This window comes from Colossoma macropomum, unplaced genomic scaffold (genome assembly GCF_904425465.1).
Source record: "Colossoma macropomum unplaced genomic scaffold, Colossoma_macropomum, whole genome shotgun sequence".
Classification (NCBI taxonomy): Eukaryota; Metazoa; Chordata; class Actinopteri; order Characiformes; family Serrasalmidae; genus Colossoma; species Colossoma macropomum.
The window spans coordinates 6,016,277-6,031,898 of NW_023494809.1; the positions used below are offsets into that span (position 1 = coordinate 6,016,277).

At 40.7% G+C, this 15,622-nt stretch overlaps 1 protein-coding gene across 3 annotated transcripts in view; it reads right to left on the minus strand.

Annotated features, from left to right (window-relative positions):
- The window catches only part of atp2c1 (ATPase secretory pathway Ca2+ transporting 1), a 71,072-nt gene that overhangs the window by 44,422 nt on the left and 11,028 nt on the right, over positions 1-15,622 (minus strand). The window contains exon 1 of one of the 3 annotated variants that reach the window (XM_036558469.1): positions 8,828-9,274. The exons of the other annotated variants lie outside the window; for them this stretch is intronic. Within the exon in view, the coding sequence (XP_036414362.1) occupies positions 8,828-8,830 (3 nt within the window). The 5' untranslated portion in view covers positions 8,831-9,274. Of the gene's footprint in view, positions 1-8,827; positions 9,275-15,622 lie in introns of those variants that run through there. 3 annotated transcript variants of the gene reach the window in all.

A 15,622-nucleotide genomic window follows, 5' to 3' on the forward strand; every position in this document is an offset into this window, starting at 1 on the left:
AGGGCCAGAAAACTGCATGCCTTCCTAAAATTTAAAAAGAAAAAAAAATCAATGTTTTGCACAAACTGAACTTGATCTAGACCGAAACGTCATAACACGCTATTAAACACGAGGTAAAAGCAGAGATGGCACAGCTGTGGGTGACGCCTCCATGTTATATCAGCGCTTTAATGATTTAAAAGGACTCTGAACGTCCCTCATTGATGGTGCACTTATTGAAACACCAGAGACTGAAATCTAATTTATTGCTCATTTACTCAATATTGCAGCTGGAAATCAGTAACGTCTGAACACAATACAACGACGACCACTCACAAAATTATATTATACAAAGAGACACTGAGCGTACTTTATAAGCACAAAGCTTCAGAAAGAGTCAGAGAGAGAGAGACAAAGTAAAAGAACAAAAAGAAGGAAAGAAAGTGGCCATTCAGAGTGGTTTGATATGAAATAGGTAACTGTAGAGAAGCTTTTGCAAAACCACTACATTTTAGTCCAAAATCTTCTCTAAAACTATCATAAAACAGTGTCTCAGTCATCAGGCAGTGAATTCATAACCATTTCATGTAGGAACTTTCTGTGAGGGAGCTTTTAGAGGTGGACGTCTGGTTCCTATCACCACCACTGTGAACAGTTCTGACTCTGTAAGTTTATCTAGAACGGAGCGTTTCACACCAAACCACTCTGAACCGCTCTGATTACATCTTAACCATTTAATTATGCAGGAAAATCAGTTCGCTTGGAACTCCCACAATTGGTGGATTGTTTAGATAAATGCATAAATTAATTAGTTAAAATATAATAAATTAAATAAATTAAGCGAACACTCTGAAAATCAGTGCACGCTGGGCAAAAATCGGACAAAACGTCTTAAAACACAAACATTTCGCTGTTGTTGGAACAAAATCTTGTATCTCCAAAATGGTAACTTTACAGGAGAAGGAAAAAACCTACTTTACTTTTAATGTAAGTCAATGGAACCAAACTTTTTTCCAAGTAATTTTGGACCGTTTCTTTGGTCCATTCATCATGAAATTTACATACAATGTAAAGACCAGCATGCATTTTCAAAATATGTCCATAACTGAAAAACAACAAAAATGGAGATACGAGGTTTTCTTCCGACAGCAGGGATACTCAGCTTTGTGCTTCCTGAGCCGGTCACTAAGTGGGTTACACGGACGCGGATTGTAACTCCGGGTCTGACGTCAATCGAGAAAGAGGAGGACAAAAGAAAGGAGAGAACAGGTATAAAGAAAAGATCTACCTGTTTCTCTGCTTTAACCTATTCATCCAGCACGAACACTCCAAAGACTCTGCCGCACCTGCACACGCTCACATTCGCACGAGCACTCACAGCGGAGCTACAAGAGTCTTACGTAAGAGTGTGTGTGTGTGTGTGTGTGTGTGTGTGTGTGTGTGTGTGTGTGTGTGTGTGTGTGTGTGTGTGTCTGGGGGGTCTGAGAGGATTCTCCCTAATTAAAGATGGCATGAGCTTAGACCTGGATCAGCCGCTCACTCACCTGCTGCAGACGCTTTGGCAATTAGTGAATGGGTCCAACACGTAGGGCTCGACCGATACACCGTTTGGCCTACAGAGCTGGCCGGAATGAAGGTTCTGCGAAGTTATAAGCACTAATAACATCCCTTTAAGAGCACATAACAATGAAACCTGTAACTTCCTCCCCTTCTTGTTAAAAAAGGCTGGAACAGTATGTAAACAAGACGCACTGCTCACGCAGCCCATACGCACTTAAACACGCTTCTTCAAGGGTTCTTCAGTAAAGACAGAAGTTCTATATAGAACCATGAACACCACTTGCATTCTTAAAGGGTTCTGGACAATGCTGAACGTGTTGTATATGGTTCTATATAGAACCTTTTTGAAACTGGCCCTATCTAGCACCAAAAAGGGTTCTGCTGTTATGATGTCAAGCTTGTAATAACAGCAGAACCCTTTCTGGTGCTATATATAACCATATATAACATTCTCCATCAATCTGAAGAACCATTTAAGCATGAAAATGGTTCTAAGTGCTCATGGTTCTATACAGAACCACTGTCTTTATGAAAAAACGCTTGAAAAAACATCTTTTTAAAGAGTGTATATGAAAGTTAAGCTGGAAAAAAAACAGCTTTAAGTTTTTGTGATGTCACACTCAATTTACTTACATCCGCCCAATTCAGCCCATAGCAGTTTATAGAGCGGTTTGGTGTGAAACGCTCTGTTCTAGAGAAACTTACTGAGTCAGAACTGTTCACAGTGGTGGTGATAGGAACCAGACGTCCACTTCTAAAAGCTCCTCACAGAAAGTTCCTACATGAAATGGTTATGAATTCACTGCCTGATGACTGAGACACTGTTTTATAATAGTTCTGAGAAGATTTTGGTCCTAAATATATTTCTAAAATACACTCATGGTGGAGAGATACATGCAGAGTGTTGTGAGGCAAAATAGTCCCCATTCAGAATTTTTTCAGAACGTTTTTCAGATTTATCATGTTTTAATCCAGCGACCGGCTACTTAGCCGAACGAGTAATGTAGAATTATGCTACAATATTTTGGTGCAGGTGTTGCAGCAGCGTTCGAGCCTCAGGTTATTTACCTCAAAACAACACAGATCGGACAGAATATGAGTGCGTTTACATGCACTTAACCCGATAACTGCACAAGTTTTAAGATTTTGTCAGTAATCCGATCAACGAGTTGACATGCTCGAGTAATCAGATGACAGAGAAACTCCAGGTCTACATGAATCAGACAGTAATCAGATTTCTGCTTTAGAGCCAGCAAATAAACTCACAGAAGACGACGCGACAAACATAACGTAAAACTCAAACTTCATGACATGGCTTTTTTAAAAAAACATTGCGCCACTGTACCTGAAAATATGAACAAACATCATCTAGAAGATGAATATTCACATCTTTCATTTCGTCAAGCATGTGGTCGGTTTTCAGTACCGTCGCTCCAAAAGTAGCAACACTGCTCGCTTATTTCCGGTACCACAGTTTGTTTTTGCACATGCTCAGACTGAGAAAGTCGAAAGAAATCAGAGTAAGAGTTCACATGCACTGAGAAATCTGATCACTGAGCTAAAATCCAGCCTCTTTATCAGATTTCTTAATCAGATTTCTAGACCTTACATCGATCTAATTGGAGTGTGCTGTTTACATGACCATTTGAAACAGATAACTGCAGAAATCTGATTAAGATCAGATTATTGAGTGCATGTAAACACACAGTGAATAAACTGGCTGACTGCATGTTAGGAGCAAAAATCTGTTCCAATCGTTCATCACTAGCCGTTAGCAATGTTGACTTAGGCTACGTTCACATTACCAGGCTGAAGTGGCACAAATCCGATTTTTTGCCCCAATGTGACTCAGATCTGATTTGTTCATTTCTTTAATGTTTCATTTCTTTCCTCTCGGTTCTCAGTATCTGTGCAGCTTCTATAACAATACAGACCACAGAGAGTTTGACCTCAACAGGGTGTTCTTTCTGACAGAACTGGGCCACACACACACACACACACACACACTCACACACACACACACACACACACAGAGAGAGAGAGAGCGCACTGGGACTGACTATCTGCAGCTCGTCCAAGGTCACATTCTCAGAGATACTCCACTCTATACAACCCTCACTCTCTCACTCCCTCTCTCTCTCCCCAAGTGATCCTTCTTCAGGAATAAACACTGCAGTGTTACGTCTTTTATTGAGAGACGAAAAAACTCCCTTATTAAAATGAAATAAGACCCTTATATCGATACCCAGCCCATATTTTTCCTTTAAAAACTACGACCCTTTAAAGGGGAATTCCACTGATTTTTTTTAAATGTTTGTGTATTTTTGTTTGAGACATTTTGTCCATTTTGGCTGACGTGCATCGATTCAGTGTTTGCTTAATTTATTTTATTTTAACTAATTAATTTACAACCTCATTTCCAAAATATTTGGGACGCTGTAAAAAATGTAAATTTAATCAAAATACAAATGATGTGCAAATGATTTGAACACTTTCACTGAAAATAGTACAAAGACAACATATCAAATGTTGTAACTGAGAAATTTTATTGAAAAATTTGCCCACTTTGAATTTGATGCCAACAACACATTCCAAAAAAAGTTGGGACGGGGTCGACAAAAGGCTGGTAAAGTTGTGTAATGCCAAAAATAAATAAATAAATAAATAAAATAATTTGGTATACAAAGAGCATCCCAGTCTTTCAGAAGTAAAGATGAGGAGAGGTTCACCACTCTGTGAGAGACTGCATGATCAAACAGTGCAACAATTCAAGAATAACGTTTCTCAACATAAAATAGCAAAGAACTTTTGTTTATCATCTACAGTACATAATCCCATTAAAAAACTCAGAGAATCTGGAGAAATCTCTGTATGTAAGGTTCAAGACCAAAAACCAGTATTTGCAGGCCGTGATCTTTGGGCCCTCAGGCAGCACTGCATTAAAAACAGACATGATTCTGTAGTGGAAATCACTGCATGGGCTCAGAAACACTTCTGAAAACCACTGTCTGTGGAAACAGTTCATCGCTGCATCCACAAATACAAGTTAAAACTCTTAAATGCAAAGGAGAAACCATAAATGAACAGGATCAAAATGCTGCCACCTTTTCTGGGCCTGAGCTCATTTAAAATGGACTGAGGGAAGTGGAAAAGTGTCCTGTGGTCCAACAAATCAAAAATTTAAATTCTTTTTGGAAATCATGGACACTGTGTCCTCCGGTCTAAAGACCAACCAGCTTGTTATCAGTGCACAGTTCAAAAGCCAGTATTCATGATGGTATAGGGGCCATTAGTGCACATGGCATGGGCGATGTGCACATCTGTGAAGGCACCATTAATGCTGAACGATATATACATGTTTTGGAAACACATGCTGCCATCCAGATGACGTCTTTTTCAGGGAAGGCCTTGATTATTTCAGTAAGACAATGCAAAACCACATTCTGCATGTATTACAGCAGCATTGCTCCGTATTAAAAGAGTCCAGGCGCTAAATTGACCTGCCTGCAGTCCAGACCTGTCACCACTGAAAACATTCTGCGCATTATGAAATGAAAAATGCAACAAAGGAGACCCTGAACTGATGAGCAGCTGAAATCCTGTACCAAACAAGAACAGGAAAACATTTCACTTAAACTACAGCAGTGTCTCCTCAGTTCCCAAACTCTTACAGAGTGTTGTTAAAAGAAGAGGTGATGAGACACAGTGGTAAACAGGCCCCCGTCCCAACTTTTTTGGAACATGTTTTTGGCATCAAATTCAAAATGGGCACATATTTTTCAAAAAACAACAAATTTCAGTTTCAACATTTGATATGTTGTCTTTGTAGTATTTTCCTTTAAAAGTATGGTTCACATGATTTGTGCATCATTGCATTGTTTTTATTTACATTCTGCACAGCATCCCGACTTTTTGAAAATGGGGCTGTATTAGTTATTAAATTTATTAGTTATTATTACATAAAATGGTTATGAACACACTGCCTGATGACTGAGACACTGTTTTATGATAGTTTTGAGAAGATTCTGTCCTAAAACATGTTTTTAAAATCTATTCATTCATGGTGGAGGGGAACATGCAGGGCGCTGTGAGGCAAAATAATCTGCAACTGAAATAAGTTTCCACTATTTTACCATCATCAGCATTCCGTGTAAGATGTACGTAGGTTCACTGGTGGTTTTTGGATTTTAATAATACTGTAAATAATGAAAAAGTTGCTGAGTTTCTCCACAGGGCAGCACTGCACATCAGACCACTCAGCGACTTCACATCAGCGATTTAGAAAAAGCTGTAAAATTCCACTTTAAAAAAGTGATTTTTTAGTACGAACTGACTCTGCACAGACTAAACACGAGCACGCCTACAGCAGTTCACTCCTCACCCCACACGCGCTCATTTGCATTGTGATTTGACTGGATAAAGAAGACAAACGCTTTCAAAACAGAAAGGTGATCACTTAAGACTTCACTACACATTTCCATCCCCTCCCATTTCTCTGAATGAGAGATATTTAAACGTTTAAGGACAGAAACCATCGTAAAACTCCACCCTGGATCCGGTATCTGGTCCTGCAGCGGCAGTATTACTGTACGTTACTTTCACAGCATGCGCGCACAAGATAAACACGGCCTGTGGAGAGCGTCCAGGTGCACCATGGGAAAATTCCTGGACAGTGATAGTGGTATCTGTTCGCTGCCCTGCCATACAGAGAGAAACGGAGCAGTGCTGAGTGGAAACAAAGCTGAAGAGACCCTGGCTGTTAAAAGGCAACTGGGATTGAAAAAATAACATTGATTTTAAGAATCAGATTGTAAGAGCTGTTTTCAGAACTCAGAAGGCCCAGGCAACACTGACTGTCTACATAAATAAAAAATAAATAAAAAAGCCTTAAAAACAGCATCAGAAAACACAGAAAGGAAACAGCAAAGGGCAGAAATGCCCTCATTTTCAACATTTTTGCCCCTTAACAAAAGCACAGCAGCGCAATGACTCGCGAATGAACACCACGATATGGAAGATTGTGAAAGAGCGAATCTCTGTGCTCCTTTTGCGTTTCCAAAACGAGAAAACCATGAATTGCAAAAATGCCTTTATTCACTTGACATTGAGCTCATTTGTTTAGTTTTTTTGAGTTTGTACATGAAGAGTATTTCTATTTAATATTGTATATTTTCATGTCATTTATTTGCACCATGCTATAAATAATGCTGCTTCAATTCTGTACTTTGTCAATCAAATGGTGAATGAAACTGAATCTACTCGTGGCTTAACCTGCAAAAGTTTTGATTCTGAGATTAAAGGGCCCATATCCCAAATTAAAACCCAATACTCTCCAGCATGCCAAGGTCCATTTAACATTTGTGGTTTCATGTACCAAAAATTAATACATAACCATATTATCCCTTATAAGCAAACAGCCTGTTTTTTAACTGTGTCTTTAAGAGTGTATGTAAATGAGCTCTGTGCTGATTGGCTGTGCCTCATTCAAAAAGCAGTCCAGGCTGAAACACTCCTTGCAACTTCAGTGGGAGTGGCTAGACTGCTGAATTAGGAGGGAGGATATACATCAATGATTGTTAATGACATCACAAACACTAAATTGAAAACGCTGCTTAGTTTTTCGATAAATGGCCAGTATGTCCTGGAGGGTGAACAGTATGTTTAGAAAGGTTCACATACTGTATAAAGTGCTTTTATTCCAAAAAAGTGAGGAAAATTTGTTTTTCTATGATACAGGCCTTTTATATCACTAGTTAGCGCTCTCATTAAGGTCAAATGTCGGGGGGGGGGTGATTAGCCCATTTTTAGTTGAAAATCAGGCCGTTTGGTTGATGAACTCAAGTCAGGGACAGTCACTGAGCAAATCTTGACCAAGGAAAATCAGAGGGTTTGGCACCATGCTGCAATTTGTGCAGCATCAATCTCGTTTATACAGGCCGGTTTAACTAATTACTTTTACAACGCTGGCCCAGAGATAAGCCTGGGCACCATTTGAATGTGCTACTCCATTACTTCTCTCATAAAAGCCTAATTATGCAATACCCAAATCCCACATACCATCCTTTATCACCACACTCATGCATTTTCATCCCTCACTGACCCTCTTAACACCAAATCAAATAAATGCCTATTTAGTAAGGATGGTTGACGCCAATATTTCTCATAGTACATTCACTATATATACACCAAAAGTATCCAGACAGTTCTTATGAGTTCAGCTACTTTAAGGTCACCTATTGCTCACAGGGACTGTATAATCTCTACTGAAAAGCACTGACCAATAAAATGGAACAGCTGTACATGAGCATAGGGTCTCCATGGCCAATGCCAAGTGTGGGCTAGAGGGGTATAAAGCCCCCCAGCATCGGGCTGTGGAGCAGTGGAACTGTGTTCTCTGGACCTTTGGGATGAGTTCATCCAGTACCATTGGGATGAGCTGGAGTGATCCAGAACTGACCATACAACATCAGTACCTGACCTCACCAATGCTCAATCAAATCCTCACAGCAATGTTCAACATATAGTGTAAAGACTCATTATAAACACCTTCATTTCAGGAGAAACTATGGAGCCTATAGTCATTGACATTTAGTGTATTCGTCAATGCAATATCTTCACAAAACGTATGAATGTAAATTTCTAGCTGGATCAGCTTAACAAGGGTTTAACAATGAAGTTTAAAAAATAAAAGCAAAGAAATGCAAAATAAAAATGTAAAATCAAATCGAATTGGGTAAAACACAAAAAACAAAGTGGAAATAAAAATTAAAATTCATGCGTTATAATTTTCAATTAAATTTAAATTAAAAAAAGACTATTTTTAGGCTGAATATTTTTTTAAACAATCACCTGCTGATACTAATATGATTCCGATATCACTGTGTATCCCTATTATTCATTATTTCGGATGAGACTGTGTGAAAATTTAAACAATACATTACTGCGATGCTGTTAAAATATACCAAACACACTTAAAGGGCACTAATACGCATTAATACCATTTCACCACAGGTATTATACCAATAGACGCTGTACTGTAGTTCTTGTATTCCTTTATAAACACTTATATTTTCACAAACTACTGCATACTGTGCTCAGGACGCGACTGCATACAGTCACTGGATTATTAAAACGTGAAAAGTTAAGATTATCACTGGGTTTTATGCCACAGTATGTGATTAAAACTGTTACCAAAATCAACTTGTTTTCAAAATAAGCTGATAAGAGCTGCCAAGAACAAATACAGGCATTACACGCCAACAAAAGCACCTTAATCTGTTAAACTTACCATGATTACAGCTTTTGGTGAGACTTCCACTGAGCCTCCAAAACACTAGGAACAACGTGGAAGAGGGAAAAAAAGGAAAAAAGATGTAGTTCTCCTATGAGAAATTCCCAAGAGGCCGGCTCAGAATGAGGCCATTCACTTTCTGCAGAACATGAACAGCGCCAAACCGCGAATATGTGCCTAATGTGGTCCCTCAGTTCGAGTCTGCCTGGAATTATAACACTTTCATCTCAGGCTTCGGAACAGCAGTGAACAACGGAGAACCGCGGGAGGCCTGCGCGAGCGGCGAAAGCCGAGAGAGTGAACGCAATCAAAACAGATCAATTTCACAAAAGCTTTCCAAAGAAACACATCAATCCGGCCCTTTGCCCAAGAACGTCGGGTCATATGATGGCCGTGGAGAGGAAAACAAAAGGAGTATTGTTGCTCAGAGACTCCTGTTTTCTAGGAACAGTTGGAGAGGTAGGTACATGCAGCACAGAACCTTCCCATCGGTGGGAGAGGCAAACCTCGACCCATTTTTTTTTCCTGAAACAAAAGCAAACAGAAGTGGCAGTCTAATGGGAGAATGAATGATTGACAGTCTTTTCAATACCGGCACGCCTGTGAGATAAAACTCTGAACAGGTTCATTTATTTAGGGCAACAGGTTGTTCTTATTCCTAAGAAAGAAAAAATCCATTTCTGTCAATAATCTAACAGTAAAGTCCACAGCAGGGGTGTGGTAACCAGGTGGGGCATGAAGGGGTCTACACCACACCGCTTCAAAGTCAGGCCTCCCCAATTTCTCCAATGGCAACGAAAAATTTTCTTGCACTCGTATGACCTCTCACGCTCCCCGCCTTCAACAGAAGGAGAGACTAATACAGCTCTCTTTAGATCAGCACAACTTCTCAGTAGGTGCAATCACCATGGCCACCACTGGGTGCGCAAAAAGGCACAGAATAACCCCCCCACCAGCACCACCACCCCACCAGCACCACCACAACAGCAACTGTTAAACACAGCATTAGCTTCCACCATTGTTTAACACGATGGTGAAAACTTAGCCAAGCTAGTTAGTATAGGCTGTTTACAGAGTGACCGAGTAGTAGGACTGAATGATCAGACAGCCAGTCAGACAGTCACTCACTCAGACAGACAGTCAGTCAGTCAGTCAGTCATAGAGTCTGTCAGACAGTCATCCACTCACTCAGACAATCAGACAGAAAGTCAGTCAGTCAGTCAGTCAGTCAGTCACTCAGATAGACAGACAGACAGTCAGAATCAGTCCCTCATTCAGTCAGTCACTGTCACTCAGACAGTCAGTCACAGAGTCAGTCCCTCAGTTACTCATTCAGTCAATCAGATAGACAGACAGAATCAGTCCCTCAGTCACTCAGTCAGACAGTCACTCAGACTGACAGTCAGTCACAGAGTCAGTCACTCAGATAGACAGACAGTCAGAATCAGTCCCTCAGTCAGACACTCAGACAGAAAGTCAGTCAGTCAGAGGCTGTTTGTCAGACAGACAGAGTCAGCAGTCACACAGATAAATAGACAACCAGTCACATAGTCTGTCAGTCAGTCACTCAGTCACTCACTCACTGTCACTTACGCACTCAGTCAGACAGACAGTCAGACAGAGTCACTCAGACAGACAGACAGTCAGTCACAGAGTCAGTCCCTCAGTCACTCATTCAGTCAGTCACTCAGACAGTCAGACAGAAAGTCAGTCAGTCAGTCAGTCAGTCACAGAGGCTGTTTGTCAGACAGACAGACAGACATAGAGTCACCCAGTCACACAGATAAACAGACAACCAGTCACATAGTCTGTCAGTCAGTCACTCAGTCACACTGTCACTTAAGCACTCAGTCAGACAGTCACTCACTCATTCACTTAGACACTCAGACAGTCAGCCAGCCACAGACTGACAACAGTATTGTTCCATCAATCAAGACTTCTATCAAACTGCACAATGTTAATGTTAGACAATGCACAGCCTGTTCGAACGTGTGTATGTATGAATCAGCTACACAGTACAACGGCACCAAACTCACCGCCGTGGGGCACAGCACCCTAACTGATCAACCATCACCAGTTTTAACTCGAGATCAAAGAATTCTTTCACAATTCACAACTTTTTCCTGCGACAGCAATCAGACAGTGCAAACCTGACTTTAGTTGACCAAGGAAGCCTGATTAGAGACTGATTAGACTCAATTAGACCAACACACAGGTGAGGTGCACAGAAGTCAGGATGTGAGGCAGAGCATCAGCAGGTCCTGTCTCACAATGCAGTCTACGTGACTCGGACTTTTGAATTTTCCGTTCAAACTTAATTTCCCCCATTTCTCACGACCCTCCACAGGCTCAGAGCGACTAAACCGCCCCGCTTCCTCATAATGACCCCATTTAGGTTCTGGAAAAAGACATTAGCAGCGCAAGGTGAGTTAGAGGAGACTGCAAGTGGAGCAGGAGCTGCTGGAGGCGAGACTGAGTTACAATGGCAAACCCAGCCAGCAGGAGTGGGCGTGGTTATTCAAATAAAGGGACAGTCTAATCTAATTTCAGCACTTAATTGATTATTTAAAAAGGCATAAACAGCACTCCACTTTTTTTTAAATTATCGTTTAGGGCTGGGAGATAACATTCAATATGATCATATTATTCCACAATACCGCAGCCAGACGATATTAAGTCCACATCGAAGTTAATGTCTTACATTTCTTAGAGTTTGTTTACATTTGCCAAAAATGACAAAGGGAACAGAATCTCCCTCTAAAATGGCATACATTACAGCTAAAGAGGAACTCCTGTATAATTCAGTTTTTGAGATGTAATCAGAGTGATTCAGAGTGGTTTGGTGTGAAATGGTTCAGATGTCTTTACAGTGGTGGTGATAGGAACCAGGGGTCGCCATGACTACAACACAAATATAGACAGACATTTTATTTACTATCCAGAACCACCAGTGAACCTACACGAGTCTTCTGAGTTTATATGAATGTTGATGATGGAAAATAGTGGAAAATCTGAAATAATAAGTTTTCTTTGGGGACTATTTTGCCTCACAGCGCCCTGCATGTATCCCTCCACCATGAATGGAGTTTAATTTCTCCAAACTATCATAAAACAGTGTCTCAGTCATCAGGCAGTGAATTCATAACCATTTCCTGTAGTAACTTTCTGTGAGGGAGCTTTTAGAGGTGGACGTCTGGTTCCTATCACCACCACTGTGAACAGTTCTGACTCTGTAAGTTTCTCTAGAACAGAGCGTTTCACACCAAACCACTCTGAACCGCTCTGATTACATACTAACCGCTTAATTAAGGAACAGTTTTGAAAATTGTGCAGACTTCTCCTTTAAGCAGCTCCACCTGTCTGTGTTGAGACGAGAGGCAGATAGTGAGATAGTCTGACTGCAGGAATGAAGCTCAGCCAGTGAGGAAGCTCTGCATTGGCTGCTGTCACACCAAACCACTCTGAGCGACTCTGTTTACATAACCATTTCCAATTATGTGGAAATTTTTGGAGTGGAAAAAAAATTAGGTGGAATTCCCCTTTAAGAGTCAGGTCATGGATACTATGAGCAAAGTATGCAAACTAGAATTAAACTACTCAAATATCCATTGTGATATTCAAATAATATTAAGTAGCTTTTCAAACAGCAGCAGTTTAAACACACGTCTCTACAGGGAAGACCTGCTGGAGCTACAGACAGGGACGGTTAGACTCAGACAGATAGCACAGAGCTGTGAATCCACAAGAGAGGCAGAGCGAGGATGGAGGGAGGAAAAAAGGAGAAGTATCGTACACACAGAGGATCAGGAAGTTTAAAAATGTTCCCTAAAGTCAGGCCCAACACATTTTATGGTCTATTTTTCCCCCAAACATGTTAGACTAGATTAGTAAATAAACAGTAATTGTGCATTAAAAAAGTAACTTATTCTCACTTAGAAAATCAGCAACATGAAATCTGACCCAAACTTTTGCACACGAATGTCACACGACGCTGTCGGCTGGATGTTTGTGGTTCTCAGTCCAGCAGCAACACTGAGGTGTTTAAAAACTCCAGCAGCACTGCTGTGTCTGATCCACTCTCACCAGCGCAACACACACTAACACACCACCACCACGTCAGTGTTACTGCAGTGCTGAGAATGATCCACCACCCAAATAATACCAGCACTGTGGGGGTCCTGTGGTGGACCTGACCACTGAAGAACACTGTGTGTGCAACAAATACAGTTCTGCCTTACTGACCCAAATAAGTCCAGCACTGTGGTGGTCCTGTGGGGACCACCATTTGTTAAAACAGAACTGTATTCAGACTCCTGAAACACAAACACAGAGAGAGACAAAGCAAAGACAGTATCTCTCTCTCTCACACACACACACACACACACACACACACACTATTCCCACACTCTACCCGGTCACCCACACATACGTGTGTGGGCAGATGATGAAACGTTGTTTACACTAGCTCCTAATTGAAAGCAGTAATGTGCAGTTACGACTCCACTGACTAAAACTGCTTCACTCCACGTTAGGAAGGTCTGGACGATACGGCCAAAAACCTATCGATATATTCTATATTTCAATATTGATAGTTATCAATACTCACTGGAGTCGCATCAAAAAAGACTGTAGATCTGAGCATCTTTAACAACATACAAACTACTCTGTGCCAGCCAACCAGCAACTCATTTACATATAATTTACATGAAGCACGCCCTAATTCATGCAGATACTTCCTTCTCTTACGCAGAGTTCGTGGTCAGGGAGTGACTGCACTGCTCCCCCTACTGACCAAACTTTATAGTGTTGAAATTACACTAACAGCAAAAAATAATACGTGGAATAAATAAAACGTCTTAGTGTTTTTAAGACAGTATAATTGTGATAATATACCGTGATTATTTTCCTAAAATAATATATTTAAATGACGTTATTGCAGTGCATGACACTAGCTGTGTTTTGTACTGTGTATGTTGTGGGCGGAGTCAGTGGAATAAACAAAAGCACACTGTAATGTCTAAATTGAACATGGAGTAGTTGCAGAATTTGTTTATATTAATGCGCAATTACTTCCATTTTTATTTTTATTATTCGTATTATAGATGATAGAGTTTTGGTTTGTTAACCGCAAATCGAGAATGTTTTTCAGGTTGTTTTAAACTATCACATGCAAGCCTACCAGATGCAAGTTCAACCATACAGATAGGCCAAAGATGAAATTGATGAATAACAAAACTGTTGGTGAAACTGTTTCATATTATGATCAGATTCAATTGTAGAACTTTGATGAATAAAAGCCAACATGTGCTTTTTCTGTAAATGCCTTGAAAAACAAAAGGTTAGGTTGATACAACATTATCTGCCAAGATAAAAAGTCTATTAAAACCAAATACCTCTGAAATAGTACTTGAACAAGGCAAAATTGTTAACTTTTAATGTAAGTTAATGTAAAGAGGTTTTATTCCAAGCGATTTCAGAGCATTTCTATTGGCCCACTCATCATGAAATGTTCTTAAAGTCTTCAGAACAGCTACTTTGTTCAAATGATGATTAAAAATCCAACACGGTTGTCTTTGGACAGTGACAGTATAATAATACACACACACACTGCACCTTTACTGGGCTTCTACACAGCACAGTGCGCTGGGCTGAGGGTCATTACAAACTGCTGATGCTGTTGGGAACGTGACCATGGAAAACCCACCACACTGACACATCAAGAATGTGGGTTTAACTCGTATGACGACCTTCGGGAACCAGGAAACCTCAATGACAGCAGCCAACGTGGAGCCTCCTCACTGGCTGAGCTTCATTCCTGCAGTCGAACTCTTTCACTATCTGCCTCTCAACACAGACAGGTGGAGGCGCTTAAAGGAGAACTCAAAACTCATTTTTCGAAACTGTTCCATAATTAAGCGGTTAATATGTCAATAAAGTGGTTCAGAGTGGTTTGGTGTGAAACGCTCTGTTCTAGAGAAACTCACTGAGTCAGAACTGTTCACAGTGGTGGTGATAGGAACCAGACGTCCACCTCTAAAAGCTCCCTCACAGAAAGTTACTACATGAAATGACTACTATTACTACTACAGACTACCATTTACCATCATCAGCTGAACTAGAGATTTCATTCACTGGCCACTTTATTGGAAACCTTGTAGCTCTAGGCTGTAGGTTATAAACAGGATCCTCTAACTAAAGCGTTTCTCTCCTGCATGTTCAGGTTTCTGTTCACTGATCGATTAAACTAAAAGTATTTGAACATTTTTAAGTATAGCCGATATTCATGATATGCACAGAAAACCATACTGTGACGCACTGCGATGTAATTTATCACGATAATGATAAACACTGTCATACTGTCCAGCTCTAAAGGTAGGTGTTTCCAATAAAGTGACTAGTGAGTGGAAGTACAAAGGTGTTTCTAATAAAGTGGCCAGTTAGAGGAAGCACAAGGTGGGGGTTCCAATAAAGCGGCCAGTGAGCAGAAGCACACGATGGGTGTTTCTAATAAAGTGGCCAGTGAGCAGAAGCACAAGGTGGGCATTTCCAATAAAGCGGCCAGTTAGCAGAAGCACAAGGTGGGCATTTCCAATAAAGCGGCCAGTTAGTGGAAGCACAAGGTGGGTGTTTCCAATAAAGTGGCCAACCAGTGGAAGCACAAGGTGGGTGTTTCAAATAAAGTGGCAAGCAAGTGTACACTGCGCAGCAATGGTCTCCAAGCCTGGTCCTGGAGATCTACTGTCCTGCAGAATCCAGTTCCAACCACAACCTGCCCCACCTGCTCCTACTGAC